The sequence below is a fragment of the Podarcis muralis genome, chromosome 5 (genome assembly GCF_964188315.1).
Source record: "Podarcis muralis chromosome 5, rPodMur119.hap1.1, whole genome shotgun sequence".
NCBI lineage: Eukaryota > Metazoa > Chordata > Lepidosauria > Squamata > Lacertidae > Podarcis > Podarcis muralis.
The window spans coordinates 91,738,441-91,755,214 of record NC_135659.1 but is presented as its reverse complement, the minus strand read 5'-3'; the positions used below and the strand labels follow the sequence as shown (position 1 = coordinate 91,755,214).

General features: G+C 40.8%; 1 protein-coding gene across 1 annotated transcript in view; it reads left to right on the top strand.

The window, feature by feature from the left end:
- The window catches only part of CABLES2 (Cdk5 and Abl enzyme substrate 2), a 48,829-nt gene extending 33,609 nt beyond the window's left edge, over nt 1-15,220 (top strand). Inside the window, exons 3-9 of the mRNA XM_028735391.2 lie at nt 714-791; nt 2,753-2,861; nt 4,616-4,781; nt 6,813-6,916; nt 8,490-8,596; nt 9,801-10,005; nt 11,466-15,220. Coding sequence (XP_028591224.2) covers nt 714-791; nt 2,753-2,861; nt 4,616-4,781; nt 6,813-6,916; nt 8,490-8,596; nt 9,801-10,005; nt 11,466-11,606 — 910 coding nt within the window. The 3' untranslated portion in view covers nt 11,607-15,220. The remainder of the gene's footprint in view (nt 1-713; nt 792-2,752; nt 2,862-4,615; nt 4,782-6,812; nt 6,917-8,489; nt 8,597-9,800; nt 10,006-11,465) is intronic.
- Nucleotides 15,221-16,774: the final 1,554 nt, after the last annotated feature.

Here is a 16,774-nt window from a genome sequence, read left to right as displayed (position 1 = left end):
GCTCGTTAATTCTAATGGGCCTACTCTCAAGTAAAACTATCTGACACCACAGTACCACGTAGCCAGCTGGGTTGGGCTAGGCAGTGCCATCATGGAGTTCAAATTCAGTGCCTATGCTTCTTTCTCATCTCTGCCCAATAGGTAGTTAATATTTCTGTGCCCTATTGGAGCAGATACTTGGGGGACTGGTAGAGAACTCATGGCTAATGGGAAAGTTAGAGCAAAATACACTTGGTTTTCAAGATAGTTTCCTAAGTGATTTTATTCTTATGTAGGAATAATCTTTGTGAAAACAGATGTAGTGTTGCTTTAAAAGCAGGCTTCCCCAACCTGATGCTCTCCAGATGTTGTGGACTAAACCACCAAGAATGTAGTCAAAAACATCTGGATTGGTAGGGCTAATTACGTTTAAGAGAGGGCTTCATATTCTATTTCTTCTATTTGTATTCTTGGTAGCCGTTTTTTAATTGTATTATGAAGATCTTTACTGAAAATATTGTTTATTTTTGTGTGTTTTTTAAAGGAAGGTTTCCCGAAATGTGGTTGTTGGGCTAAAAAAAGCAAGGAGAAAATGGCTAAGTTGTGTATGTGTGTGTTACAAAGTTAAGTTCTCACCGCTCCCAGAGAGCTCTGCTAACTCAAGATAGGAAGGCTAGATATGAATGCAATATATTCCCCATGATTCACTGTACCCTGTCTGTATTTCTTTTTAGGATAGTATTAATTTGTGCTAAACGAAGTTTGTGTGTGGCTTTTTCTATCATGCCCTATGGGGAGAATTTTCGGATCAGGTGAGTAGCTGCTATTTTTGTCCGACCGATAACTTTCAATTGGTTATTTGTTTATTATTACATTCGGATCCCCACTTTTTCTCCAAGGAGCTTAAGGTAATATTCATGGTGCTTCTCCATTTTATCCTCGCAATGTCCCTGTGAGGTCGGTTGGCCTAAGAGACAGTGACTGGCCCAAGGCAACCCAGCTAGCTTCATGGCTGGGTGAAGATTTGAACCCTGGTTTCCCTGCTATTTCCTTATGTTCTATGGTTTTTACTGATCCTCTAACATCATCACTGGTTTGCATTTATGTCGCTTTTCCAGAAAACTGGGCCCAAAGTGGTTCACAATGTGCCAAAGAAACGAGAAGTTCAACAGTCCTAAACACATTGGAAACAATTATAAACCATAATAATAACACAAGCACAAAAACAATCAGTGTAAAACAATACAAATAGCCTAACTTAACAGTTTAAAGTGAACACTGTATGAAACAATACAAATTCCATCAATATGATTTAATTTAAGTAACCAAAACCGGGAAGAAGATAAAATAAAGCAAATAGGAGGGGAAAAAATGGATTACCATTCATGATTACCGTTTGCTTTTCACCATTTATTTCCTAGAAATCGTTTTCCGAGCTCTGCCTGAAAAACTGGTGTATGAATACTGTAAATAAAAATTACACATTTGGTTTCACTAGTGGGTTGTTTTTCAAAAGGGTGTCAGCGTAAGCAGACATTTACTTTCCAGCTCTTTGGGCATGTCCTACTTATAACCGATAAAAGTGTTCCAGTTCTCCTCTGCATATATCTAACGCTTAATCAGGCCTGGCCAAACACAGAACAAACAGAACATGATTTCTGTTGTCACTCAAGCACATATGCATAGCACACTGAAGAAGGAAACGGATATTTTTATGACAGAACTTGACATACAGATGTGCCTGCCATAAATAGGCTATGGGAAACTTTCTTTCCAGCTCAGTGGGAACACTGCAAGGTCACTCAAAAGAGCATTTGCTGAAAACTAGATGAATAATAGGGGGATTTGAAACAAGGCGAGGTATCGGATAGTGCAGTTATGAACTAGAAATCCCAGAAGACTGTCAAACATGTCATCTGGCAGCTACTGATGGATAATTTCGGAAAGGAATACATTTTTCTGTATATTTTATATACCTAGCTAGTAAGACTTAAATACACATGCCTACTTCAGATACATGTGCGCATTAAGATGATAAACAGTATGTTTGGGTATCTCTTCAAATCTTGGAGTTGCCTGAATTTTTTAGCCCTGAAATCCCAAGGTCATTGATGTGTTGCTTATGTCTGAAACTGATTTGTACATAACCATTGAACACATTCAATCCATTGTTGGCTTTGGATTTAAAGAGCCTATAAATGGATTAGCAAGCACAAGAAAATTTATTTTGCGCAGATTATTATTATTTTTTATAAAAAGGTCAAGGACAGAGTAGACAAAGTAGGCAAATGGGTTCCCACAGCTGGATTCATATCCATGTGGATTTTGCAATACGTAGTTGAAGCTCATGGTCTTCTCCCTGAGAATCCCATGTACCCCCAGAATTGCAGTTCAGGGATCGCGTCCAAAACCAGCAATAATGTGTTCAGAATTCTGTGTCCAATCATGGGAATTCCTTGCAAAGTCGAGCTCGCTCGCTCTCTGTGTGTGTAAATAAAGTATGAATTACCCTCGAGTTAAATTACTTTAAAAATAGGAAGATCTCAGGGCCATTGCTTACATCCCCTTTGCTGGTTCAGTGAGTTTTTATGTCTTGAGCCTTTTAAGAACAAATGTTTATGGCAGCAGAGAAGACGTGGGAATTGGCCTCCTAATCTCTAGCTGTGTTGAGGGGCTTGTTTTTATTTTGTTTGTTTTTTGGGTTTTTTTACTACGGAGCTAGGATGAGAAGAAACAGCTTTAATTCCTGTCTTGCCAATTCTGCCCTTAACAGTGAACTGAGAATAGAGGGGCAGAAGCAGAGACATCCTTCTGGTGGCGTTTCGGTCTCTACGGAGATGGTGCTAGGAATGGAAGGGGTCGAGCTAGGAGCTGATGGCAAGGTAAGGAGCCCGTTGGCAAACGGTGGGTCTCTTTGCTTGTTCTTGGAAGTTGCGGGGCCTCATCAATTCTGGTACAAAAATCAAGAGCAAGCCTGGTGGTTTAAGCCCACATGTGCTCATACATCCTCCCGCAGATCCTTCAGCTCTCTCTTGATGCAATTCAGACAAACTCTTTTGACTTCTTCTGATACTGTTTGGGCTGGGGTAGCCAACACGGCACCCACACAAGCTGTTGGACCCAGGCAGCACAGCCAATGAGCCCCATGCTCTGAAGGAGAGATCTGGAGAAAGTAGCTGAATATCTGAGCAATGCCATGAAACTACGTTGTCACAAGACTTGGGTGGTACTTTAACTTCCTGGGCCTGTATAGTTTGATCTCAAAGCGTCTCCTCCTGTGAGCAGATGCCAATTCTCTGTTTCGATTCATGTATTCTTATTTTCTTTGTATGCCAATAAAGGTTGATTGAACTGATTAGGGCTAATGGGTTAGAGGACGGCAGCAATTGAAAGGAAGCCTATTGGCAACCTCTGGTCTAGACGTTTGGCTGGTTGCATGTGATCGTAGGTAAGGTTGTTTAGTACTTTCTGCTTCTCTGGCTGATGGGAAGACTTTTGCATTATCGGTTTCCACATGGAGCGCATGTGCAGTAATCAGCTTGAGTATGGCAGGAATCCTGTTATTTCACAGCAGCATCAGTTTCCCCCAATGGAAATGGCATGTGGTTTGAAACCCTCAAGGCTCCTCCACACAGCCAGGGAAGTATCTAAATCGGTGTTTCCCAAACTTGGGTCTCCATTTGTGTTTGGACTACAATTCCCATCATCCCTGACCACCCGTCCTGCTAGTTAGGGATGATGGGAACTGTAGTCCAACAACATATGGAGACCCAAGGTTGGGAAACACTGATCTAGATATTGCAAAACTGTCAGCCTGGTGCCCTTCAAAGGTTTTGGGCTACAACTCCCATCAGCACCAGCACCAATGAGAGTTGTAGTCCAAAACCCCTGGAGACAGCAGATTGGTGAAGTCTGTGTCCAGACTCTATTTCTTCCTCCAGGCCCCATCCACGCAGGTGTAGCGAGTTTGGTAGCTAAAAGATAGGATCTGTTAATGTTCAATTAACCAAGGATCATGTTCCCATCAGAGTCCATTGAAGAGGCATCCCTGACTGTTAGTTAAACCAAAGCCCAAGATATGGGGAAATCTCATTTGATCACCAGAACACAGTGAGCCTAGTTGATACAGTATTTGTCCAGTGCAATAACACTTTGGTGCATTAGGTTCTGAGAATCCATTTGTGGAGCATTTTGAAAGTTATTCCAGAAAGATGTTAAAAGCAGCAGTTCAATTCAACCTGAAACTATAACAGAGCATTAACGTAATCTCTTGTCTCCCTTTCCCCTATTGCTTTTTAGAATTCTGGATGAAAGCTTTTAGGTCTCTGTGTGTGTGTGTGTACAGTTCATCAGATTTACTCTAACTGTAAACACAGTGAATTGGGGTCCAGCTGCTATCTGGGGAAATGGCAGCTATTTGTTTTTTAAATAGCTCTCCGGTTCTCCCCAAACTATCGGTTGCATTTAAGACACAGCAGTTAAACTAAGACAGACAGTCTGTGTCTTCAGAGTTGATTCTAAGGGGCTTCCTATCACAAGAGAAGAAATTTTAAACTTGCAGTCCAGAGTTCAAAAGATCCCTGCAAAAATCATAAGGTGACTATGCTAACGTTAATTGGGACTGGCTATCTTGCAGGTTGTGTCTTACGCGAAGTTCTTGTATCCGACGAACGCTCTCGTTGGCCGCAAAAATGATGTCCATGGTCCTGTCCCTGTGTGTCGAGCCTCCGTTCTGCGGAGTACTGGTGGATCAAGATACAAAACTGCAACAGCCAAAACAATACCTTCCACAGCAGATATTGGTAAACACCATGTGACTCCTCTATGCCCTTCTGTGGTCCTTCTGTGCTGACGTTGTTTTTTTTAAAAAAAGGCAAAGGTGATGATGAAATAGTGTCGGCGATAGGTTTTGATTGGCCAAAATGAGATTAGGAGGAATCAGAATATAAATTCCATTTAGAGAATTTGAATTCCATTTAGAGTATGTTAGAGGATTCTGAGCTTTCAAGGGTTCAAGGCCCTTTGTTATTAATAGAATGCCTTTAGTGTACATGGTACTTTAGAATAATGAGCGCAGGAAGGACAGGTCCTTGCTCAGAAGATATACATTCCCATCTCACAATCTCCACTTGTATCACTGCCTGGTTCATGTGCATGTTTTCAACCAATTGTTGTTAAGGAAGAATGGATAACTGGGCTCCTTCAGCAGGAAAGATGGGATGGAAGTTGTTATTATCATCATCATCATCATCATCATCATCAATTTTGTGCAAAGTCAGACAAACAGACCAATCTGCTGAATTTCTCCCATCTTGTTATTTTTTTTAGTTATTCATTTAATAATTCCAAGAAGTTCCCAGGGCAGTAGTCCCTCAATAAGGGCTACAGACTTGTATTTTTATAATCAAAAGGGTAACAATTTCAAAAAGCAAAACTCTGCCTAGATAAGATACCAGCTTCCATTCCCCTGCAGGAAATGTTCAGGCATGCTGAATATTCAGAAAGCCGCTCTTAAATGCTACCAATTTAATCAGATTTCCTTGTGGTTGAGTGGAATATTTCATTCCTAGATGTTGCTTAATTTCAGCACTGAAATATCAGGACCATCTAAAAAGAACTATTTATTTGGGCTTCATAACCATATGTAGGCATAAGGATACAAGCAAGACATTTTCTGAGAATCAGAGCAATGCCTTAAATGGGTCTTATAAGAATCTGGGCAGAGTGCCAACAACTTTACTGTAACACTGAGCTGGCATTTAATAAATATCCTATCCCGCCAACATTTGGCTTTTGCAAACTGTTTCAAAAGTCCTAATTTATGAATGCCACCTTTTGAATTTGAAACTAGGAAGCCAGTTCCGCTTAAAATGCAGACAGTTATAGAAATATAAGTGAGACCAGTAAGAAAACCATGTAATATATAATGCTTCTGTTCAGGGTTCTAGGATTGTCCTCTTTCAGGATACGCCATTCCATTTAGTTTCCATTTGCCCAACCCTCAAGTTGTTAGCATTCTGTGCCCAGTAAGGCCCCATCTGCCCTATATATTTAAAGCCACATAATACCACTTCAAACAGTAACGGCTTTCCTCAAAGAATCATGGGAACTGTAGTTTGTTAAGGGTACTGAAACTTATTGGAAGGCCCCATTGCAGTTCCCAGAATTCCCAGGGAAGAGGGGTTGGCTGTTGAACCAGTCTGGGAATTATAGCTCTGGGAGGGGAATAGGGGCCTCCCAGGGGCAGCGCATCCTGCTTCACCGCCTGAGGCAAAATGGGAAATTGTCACCCTGCCCTGCCATCACCCCTGCCAAAGTCTCCCTTATATGGGTTGCAAGTTCTCACAGAGATCTCACAAGATCTTGCAGAGTGCTCATGTTGAGATTCCTGGGCCCTGTGAAATTGGTAGTAATTCTGCCATGCAGGGATGTGTTTTTTTGTGTTTGTTCTACATATCAGAGCTTCTGAATATAGAGGGTTTATTATTCATCATAGTGCAGAAACAAGCTAGACTTTGGGTTGAAGTGGTACAGCTGGTGATTGGTCCATCTAGTGATCTGCTCTGATAAATGGGTTCATTTATCCGCGTGGATAAAGTCTTCTTGAATGCTAATACTTTGTTTCCTAAAACCTTCCTTGGTTGTTACCTGAACCTTCTCGAAACCACTTCTTCACAGAAAATGCTTTGTTCGCACAGAGCAAAATGGAATTTGTTCCCACATGATATAGTGATGACCACTTAGAAGGGCTTTCTTGCATGTTTTTTTCTTTAAAGCTCTCCTTTACTGTGCCAGTGAACTCCTAGTACATTTCTTTTCTTTTTTACTTCTAGGAAATGAAGTTGGCGAGTTAGCAGAGTACAACCCCAATCTCCTGGATGATCCTCAGTGGCCCTGTGGGAAGCACAAACGTGTCCTCATCTTTGCATCGTACATGGTACGAAGCTGGTGTAGAGCAAATTAATTTGCAAATAAGGCGTTGTAGCCGTAGTGTAGTGCAGATCCTGGGTTCTGACTTCATACAACCCTATGCAAATAAAAATGTCTCCTTTTCCAAATTTTGCATGTTTCATTTAAATTTGGAATTATAGCCACCCATCAATAAACATTCATCGGGCAGGTTCCATACAAGATTAAAAATACAATATATCCTGTTTTCTGTGTGGGGGTGTAATGCAAGTTATAAATACAAGTGAGAGGTGGTGCTTATTCCATTCTTCTGGAAGCGCAATGTAGCTTTCGGTACTTAGCTGTCTACACGAACTGTTGTGGGTGGTAGTGTCAGCATTCTTGTCTCGACGCAAGGCTGAGCAGGTGATTGATTTCTTTTTAATTTTTTTAAAAAATCTATTATTTATTTATTTGCTGAATCACCTTGGCGTGAATTTACCAAGTGGCTTTGGGCAAGCCACCATTCTTCAGAGTTTCCTCTTCAACCCAATCTCCAGTATAGGGATAATAGTGATCTGCCATAACAAGATTGTTGCAAGGATTGCTGAGAATGTGTACGAAGTGTTTTAAACCCATTAAAGGTGAACACAAATGCTAAGCATTTCCAGTTCCTAGAGGTACACACTGGGGGATCCTTAATCATGTGTGGCTCGTGACCTTTCCAGGGGTATTTGACAGGTCACCATTGGAGAACAGGTGGTAGGCTAGACAGAGCCCTTGTCTAATCCAGTGAGTAAATCCTAATGAACTCAAAAGTCCCACATTTCATCTAGCCAGTTATACGGGCTCAAAGTGAACTGTTGCTTCACTGCATCTAAAGGTCAAGGCATGGGAGGGAGGGATTTGCCACCTTCCTTCACTCTCCAGTTAACCTCTAACATTACCTTCTAGGCTCCTTGGGAGTTTGCTAATAGTCCCTAGGGCGTGCTGCCGTAGAGAAAACCTGTTCAGGTTCCCAGTCCCGCACCACTCTTGAAGTGCCAAGTATTACAGGATTAAGAGATTACCCAAGAGCTTTGAAAACCTTCTGTCCTCGGAGAGATTAAACTTTTCTCATCGAGGATTCTGCAATGATGGCCTAGATACAGGAGTACTTGGCTGTAATCCTGTACAAGGGCAAATGATGATTAATAGCAGGAACTTCCCATAGCAGGATACCATCTCAAACCATCGTTGCTCTGAAGATGTGGTGCAGCTGATGCTAAGCTTTCAACTCTGCTGAGGTCATTTGCAGTCCGGCCTAATAACGTGTGGAAGACAAGACTTGATCTATGATTGACAAGACAGAGGCTAATAGTCAAAACCCAGGCTCATGGGCTGTGGGTCACAGAAGGCTGTGCATCTTGTTAAAAATGATGTTCAGTGCTATGAGTTGTGATAGAGCTAGCTGGGATGAGAGAGTTGGAAGGAGACCCTGAATTCAGCCTTCTAAGCACCACCTAATTTGCCCATTACTGTAGATTAGTTTCTCATGGAGACACTTTGAATCCTTATTCTCATTCTCTTTCAGTAATGGCAGCGTAAGGATCTGTAAACCCCTTTCCTTTATTTTATTTTAGACCACAGTAATAGAATACGTGAAACCATCGGACCTTAAGAAGGATATGAACGAGACCTTTAAAGAGAAGTTTCCTCACATCAAGCTGACGCTAAGCAAAATCAGAAGGTAAATTAAAACAGGGATGGTAAAGATGATAGGAGGGTGCATTACTGTGTTTCTAAACCACTTTGAAACATGGTTCTTTCCTCCCAAACAGTAATTAATATATATGATTAAAATACTTTCAGACCACTCTTATGTAGGTTTACTCAGGTGTATCCCAATACGTTCACTGGGTAAGTAAGTGCGCCACAATGACCTGGTAAACTTGGCTTGACATCTTGCACCATAACTTGTCAAGATCCTATTAGAAAGCAGTGTATGATGCTGGGGTGTGATATAATAGTTCTGTAGGTGATAGGGACTCCTTGATCATTGAAATCAGGGGTGTAAAACCTCAGGCTTAGGCCTCTGTTTGGCCCTTGATACTCTCCCCGAGGCCACACACTTTACCTGCTCTGCTTCACAGCCTCAAGTTATTTTGCCTGGCTGGAAGACACCCTTTCACTCTGATAATGCGTCTTGCTTGCCTGTATGGCAGACAAGAAGCATATGTGAGCATGCGGATAAACCAAATCTAACATTTACATCCATTGCCTCATTCACTTTTGTCCACTGGCATCCGGCCCTTGAAAGGTTGCCGAGAAAGGAGTATGTCCCCCTCAAGCTGAAGACGTTTCCAACCCCTGAGCTAGGAAGGAGGGGTTTCTTGATTTTGTGTCTTCCTTCCTCTTCCATTTGGATTAACACTTCTTTGGGCACCTGAAGATCGCTACTTGGCCACACCACATCCCCCATCTTTCTGCTGATAAAGAGCCGTGCATGTTCTTTCCTCAACCCCAAAGCCTTCAAACATCAGCCAAGAACAAACACTGCAGTCTTAAGCAACTTCTCACTATGGCAGCTATGTACCCATATCCTCGCTCAATGCCTACCTGCAAAATTAGAATGAGTTCTGCTTTCTCCAGATGCAAATAAAGTCAGAGAGGACACTCCAATTGATGCAGCCATGTGTTTTCAATTCATATGTTACTGGGGCCTAATGCATATCATGTTGCTTGATCCACATCACAATGGATGTGTGCAAAAACGAGCCCTCTTCTTCCTCCTCCTAAGCATACAAAACATCAGCTACCTTCTGCAGCGAACACAGACCATCTGACAAGCAGAAATGAGAATTCAAGAATTAAGAGTCTTGTTTCCTAAGTTGTGGTAACCTTTTTTTATACGAAGCAAAATTAGCTTTCTTTCCCTCTTTCTGTGCCCACAGTTTAAAGCGGGAGATGCGGAACCTGAGTATGGAATGCAACCTGGAGCCAGTAACTGTGTCCATGGCTTACGTTTACTTCGAAAAGCTTGTCCTGCAAGGCAAGCTCAACAAACAGAACCGAAAACTGTGTGCTGGTGCTTGTGTGCTGCTTGCAGCCAAGATTAGTAGTGATCTCAAGAAACACGAGGTCAAACACCTTATAGATGTAAGTATCGCCAGAACATCCCAAGTGTCCAGATCCGTGGAAATGCTGGTTCTTGCAAGTCGCATTGTTTTCTAAAACTATGCATATAATTTTTGAATGAAAACATGTAATGGTTTTTAGCACTGAGACCAGAAGTAGGCTTGTACCCTTTTGAGAGGAGAGATGTTTCAGGGTGATTGGCAGGGGTGGAGGGTGGAGAGAGAAACTTGCACCTTTTTCATGTGTCTGAAATGTCAACTCTGCAGTAGAAAGGGAAGAGTCATAGATTACTCTTGTCAGGGGAGAGATAAAGAGGAGATGCAACCCTGTTCATTCTGCTTGATCTCTTGGCAGCTTTTTAATACCGTTGACCATGGCTCAGGGACTCAGGGTTGGGGACACTGTACTTCAGTGGTTCTGCTCCTACCTCCAAGGCCATTTCCATAATGCAGTTATTAGAGGACCCTTGTTTGATGCCATGGGAGTGGTCCTGTCACATCCCAAAAGGTTTTATCTTGTCCCCTGTGCTATTCAGCACATAACTGAAACCATTGTGAACTTTTATCAGGGGATTTGAAGCGAGGTGTCATGTGACTGATACTCAGCTCAATCTCTCAGTTGTGTCTGAATCAGGAGAGGCAATTGAAGTGACCAGTGCTCAGGTGATGGGCTACATGTACGACAAGTTGAAGGTGAATCCTGAACAGACAGAGGTGTGATGTGTCCCGTGTTGTCAAGTCTGGGAGACAGGTTGTTCTAGATGGGGTTGTGCTCACCTGGACCATAACTTGGGAGATCCAGTACTGTCACTGGAGTCTTAGATAGCCTCAGTGGCTAAGAGCGCCTTTTTCCAGCTATGGCTGGTTCACCAGCTGGAAGCTCTTTTGGACTTAGATGGCATGGCCACTGTACCCCATGGTCTCATAACTTCCAGGGTGGATTGTTGCAACATGCTCTATGTGGGGCTTCCCAATGTGGAAACTTCAACTGGTCCAGAATTCAGCAAGCAGGTTACTGGCCAAGTTTTCATACAGAACTCACATAACCCCTGTTCTAAAACAGCGGCAGAGATTGCAAGTTTGTTTTCAGACCCAGTTCAAGTTGCTTACATTCTTGTTTAAAGTCCTAAATGACTTCGGTTGAAAGTATCCAAAAGACAACCTCCTTACCCTACAGACCCTTTCAGGTGTTAAACTGAATTTTAATGTTGCATCTTTAAATTGTCATAATCTGCTCCAGGTTTTGCCCTTGGGGCAGGTAAGGTATCTAATATAATAATAGTGCCACAGCAGCTTTTACTTCTAGCCCTAGCCACCACTAGCGCGTGGCGCCCGAAAGGTTGCACACAAAAGAATGCGGCTCTCAGGTTGAAAAAGATTGGTGATGGCCAAAATACCATTAAACATCTGCAAAACATACTAAATACTGTAATCTGTAGCAACCAGCTCATGTTCTGTTTTACTGGTTTTCTGTCCTTACAGAAGTTAGAAGAAAGATTCAGATTCAACAGAAGAGATCTCATTGGATTTGAATTTACCGTACTTGTGGCTTTGGAACTAGCCCTCTACCTTCCTGACAACCAAGTGTTACCTCACTTCCGACGTCTTACACAGCAATCCTAGCCAAAGCTGCATTCTAGCAGAAGTGCCAGTACTTAGACGCTGATTTTTTGGTGTTGGCTTCTGGTCCTTTCTGGTGCCACAATATTGAACAATGTTGTGTATATACCCAACATGAAGACTGCAGTGGGATTTTTGTGGAGCTACCAAGATGGTGCAGACACCACAGATTCCATGTGTGAGAAGTGGCAGAAGTGAGACATTGGACTTTGGACACTAAAGCACAAATTGTTTGCCGCCATTTGCCACAAATGCTGCTGGTCATAACCTAATTTACCTTCCCACCCCATTTTTCCCCCTTGGATATAATCTGTTCTTCCCTTCAAATACTGCTACTTTTTCATTTCCTTAAACTTTTACCATTCTCCCCCCACACCCCTTCCTTGAATCTAAAAGAGCATCATTTCCATTCCAAAACGTCATATGCTTCCAATAGCATTTCTGAGAATTATTGCATTTTAAAACCATGGAAACTTGTCTTCTTTTGCGGGGAGGGGAGGTGGGTGCGGGGCAGAAAGAAAGACGTGCCTAAGACTTAGCTGGGCTGGTACCAGTCAGTCTCTCTCTTGCTCTCTTTTTGTTGCTTAGTGGCAAATTCTGAACTTAAACAGCAATTTATCCTTTTGCCTTTGTTCACCTTGTGCTATAAGGAAAAGAATTCCATTGTATCTCTACTATCATTTCCAGAGGAGATGTATATTTGAAAACAATATTCTACTTGGTTCATGATTTAAAAAACTTTTCTTTTTTATTGAAACATTTCCCAAACATTGCACTTGTTGATCAAGGCAGCTATAGCAAAACAATTTCCATTTTATCTTGTCCTTCAGAGTGTGACTGAAGGCCCGTTGAGTTTTATGGTGGTAATTTGGTCTTGTAGCTCCCAAAGGTGGCATCTTTTTGTCACAGCTTGGCTGTAGGCTAGAATGATGAACTGTTTTATTTATAAACAATGTATTCCATGTATTGTCTTTCCTGTGTGCTCTTGACGAGTGTGTGTGTCTCAGCTTGTGCAGCTGTCATTTTCTAAATTAAGCTGGTGAGACTAAATAGGCATGTCTGACTTCGATAATCTTTTGTAAAAAAACAAACAGAAAAATTGGTTCTTCCAAGCTTTTTGCCACTGTGATGGTTCTCATGAACCTGACTTTTCATTGCACATTCAGACAGCCAAACTCGTTGAGGTTAATATCCAACACAGTGGCATTGATAAAAATGATACAACTTCTACCACTGTTAGCCAGGTGTTTTTGGCTTAACCATCCAGATGTTGAGGATGAACAACATTAACTTCTTGTGCTGTGACAGAAAAGTTGACGGCTGCTGAATTTCTTTTCTAAGCAATATTGTGATACAAGTCAGTGTGTGTGTGTGTGTGTGTGTGATACTTGCCAGGGAACAAAATTAATATTCTTGGGTGTTGTGATTTGATATGTTCATAGATTTATTTATTTTTAACTGTGACTTTGGCCAGTTCTAGACATCATGCAGAATGAAATAGTAGACAAAGGTGGAAGAATTGTGGACTGTACCAGTGCAAACACAGAATCATGTTTTCAAGCACACAGTACACCCCAATGTGTAGTAAACCAGCACACTGGTGAAAAGCCATGTACAGTATAAAGCGTTCTTCCTGATGTGCTCTTTTATTAAATACAGGGAGTTTCTCACACAAGAGATCATTCAAAGATTAATAGCTACCACCACAGCTGCAGTCTGAAGTGGTATAGTCCACAATTTTTAATATCTCTGCCTGTAGATTGTCTCTCAAAAATGGTTAAGTCAAGAGGGCTATATGACTTCCAGTACCCAGAATGCCATAAATTCTAACTTGGGTATATGTATTGAGTAGCCACAAAATAAACCAGAGAAGGGGAGAGAGAATAGCAAAGTTTGGTGCTAGAAACATTTGAAAAAGGGTGTGCAGTGTTCAATGCCAAACTCCAGATAAGATTATTGTACATGAAGAGACCTTCCTTGGCTTTTTGGTTCCTGTTTCTAGCACCTATGCATGAATATAAAACCATTTGGATAAGTATTTTAGATAAGGCCAGCTTGACGTCACTGAAATTGCAGCAAACCTAGTTAAGAACGCTTCTCTGACCAAGGCTTGTGTGTTAATACATCTAGCTATAATAACACCAGTCATAGTTATAGCATCTTTTTGTATAATGTAGTACAAGGAGCTATATAGCTTACTAACTAGTGCTGTTCAAAATGTGAGCTGTAGTATGTTTATTTCCCAGTAAACTTTGCCAATGCAGGACAACATCCTAACTGTTCCCATGATAAAGTTTAGAAATGGCTTCACAGAGTGTTAAAACATTTAATCCTCTGCCTGAAACTGAAAGAATTTGCTTTTTTAAAAACCTATCAGTCTTGTATCATGAACACAATTGACTTGTATTAACATACTGTGTTTGAGTTGAAATAGTTGCCAACTTATCCCACCCCCCAGCTGAAGCAATCATTACCTTGTCCAACCAAAAATAGGGGTGATGAAGTGAGAAGTAGATTGATTCTTTTGGGATATATTTGAGCTTCTGGAGGCTGTAAATTTCCAATATGACGTATGTGAATTTTGGATAATGTATTATCATATATTTAATTTGCACAGAATATTATTCAGGCTGTGGGGCAGAAAGATAAATTATTTTACATGTTTTAAGGCTTGATCTTCACTCAGAGCATGTTCATTGTTCTGAATACCCAAGGGAAAGTGCATGGGTGTATCAGTTCTGTTAGTGAACTGGATTTATAATTCTTCAAAGTAGTGAGTTTTAGGATGAAGACTGTAGCCTCCAATCAAGATCTGGACTCCTTTTTCCTCTCATCTCTGCACAAATGTACCTACAGATAACAGCTGGCCCATGTGTTAAGCAAAGGATTACCAGCGCCCTTTTATCATATATAGGGTGTGTGCTTGTATTAAGCCTTCAAAGATGTCCATGGTCCAGCATCATATACATAACTCAAGAGAAATGTTGTTTCAAGGGACCTAAAGATGAAGAACTGAGTATCAAATTGTCCATTTTGAACTTTGCAAATTGACTTGTACGTTGAGAATCTTATTGCTGTGACTTAACCTGTATAGAAACAGTTTGGCTCTTGAATCCTGTTGTGTATGTGAATTGAGGGGTGGGGTGGAAGGGTGCTGTTCACATTTTCTTACCTTATCTTTTTTGGTTCATATTCTCAATCAGCTATGCCTCTTTGTGTTCCTTTTTCATGCAAAAGCTGCCACTGTGTGGTAAAAAATATTATTACAACCAAACATAGATCCACTGTAAAATCCCAGGCTTTCGTTGGAGAGAGATACTAGTCTCTTTAACAGTTGAGGTTTAAATTATGTAATCTTATGTAAATAATGGTGCTTGTCTACCTTCAGCCCAAGAAAACACTCTGGACTGAAGTTTGTATATTTATGTAAATAATATTTTTGTGCTGTCGTAAATTTTAAGTTCCTGCTTTGTATATTGTCTGATTATGTTCTTCCAAGGAAATGAATGGATTTGTTAATAAGATGCTGTGTAATTGAATGTTTTGATACCCATTTTATAACCAAGCACACCTGAAGATACTTCAGGTTAGTGTCATAAATATTCCTTTAAAAAACAGTTTGCATGTCTTTTTTTTCTTTTCCCCTCCACCTATGCAAAATAAGTAAGTAAGTTAAGTAAGTTAGGACTACTATGGGGGAAATGACTAGATTTTGGAACATATACCAGAGATACAAAGATATGTTACATTGGGGTGGGTTACCTAGAATTCTAAATAACCAGCTGCATGCAGTTTTCTTATACATTCCTGTTTTTTTACAGAGATGGTCAGATTTCAATTGACACAATTTGTGGCAAAACTTTGAAAAATGTAAACAAAATAAGGCTATAGCAGACATTCACATTTTTTTCTGCTGTATTTGTGCTTTTTAGTGAAACTTTGAATTATACTCTACCTTGAAGATACAAGCTTGCAGATTTGTAGGTTTTTTTTTAAGCACATGCCATAAACTTGTAAAGTAAGCATTTTATGTTTAAAAATCCACCAGTATAAAATATACTTTGCATTATTCTAGATTTAATAGTGTTGGAAGTTGCCACACTTACTTTAGCACAAGGTTTCCCAACTTGGTGCCCTCCAGATGTTTTGGACTAAAACTCCTATCATCCCTGGCTATTGGCCATTCTGCTGGAACTGCAGTACACATCTGAGCTAGCCCTGCGTTAGCATATCTAATCTACAGTCCCAGAGTACAGTATTTCTAATTTTTGCAGTGTTCTACTGATTTCCTGAGGCCAAAATGCCACTAGAGCCTGCTGTTCCTACCTCGCTTGAATTTTTTGGCAGTGTGATACAGATGTAAAAGTAAACTACATAATAATTACTTTGCAGTAAATATTTGAAACAAAGTTCAGTTCTGATGGGCTTGAAGAAAACTTCATGTACGTAAGCATGATAAATTAGTTACACATTTCATTCCTCAGCTGATGAGAAGTTGACTCTTCTCAGCAGCTGTATAAATAGAAAAAAAATCCACAAATAGCTCATTACGACTGCTCCAGTTATAAGTACAAACAGGGCATCTGTTTCAGTGCCTGCCTTTTTATGCCAGTTGATCAGAGATATATTTAGATAAGTGACCAGAGTTGAGTTGCCCATTCAAAATGTTGCAGAAGCAAGCAGCTTGAGAAGGCTTGGGAGAACAATAATTGCAACCCTTATTATATGTCTTTCTATAAGTGCCTGCCTTTGCAGATAGATTTTTCTATCTGGGGTCCAGATAGAAAAAAATCTATGGATCTAGGGTCTTGCCATGTAGCATTGCATCCATTATTTTTATTCAATTAACAAAAAACCTTTGATTTAACATCCGGCAATGCAGCATCGAGCTCATGCACTGTGGCAAATTTTAAACGGCAGCTTGTAGTCACCAAGTATGGAAGTTGAAGGACGAGTGTCAGCCCTAATACGCCATGCTTGGCGGGTGGATTCCTAGGCCCAGTAACTCCCAAGAATGCTGTATCCCGAATTTTTCATAGAAGAGGCTACTAAAACGGACTTGATAAATTTTCTTTCAGAACTTTCCTCTAGCAGCCTAGGGTACAGTGTGCATCACAGCTAGGTGCATGGAGCACTGGAGCATATACTAATTAAAAGCATGTATATGCATT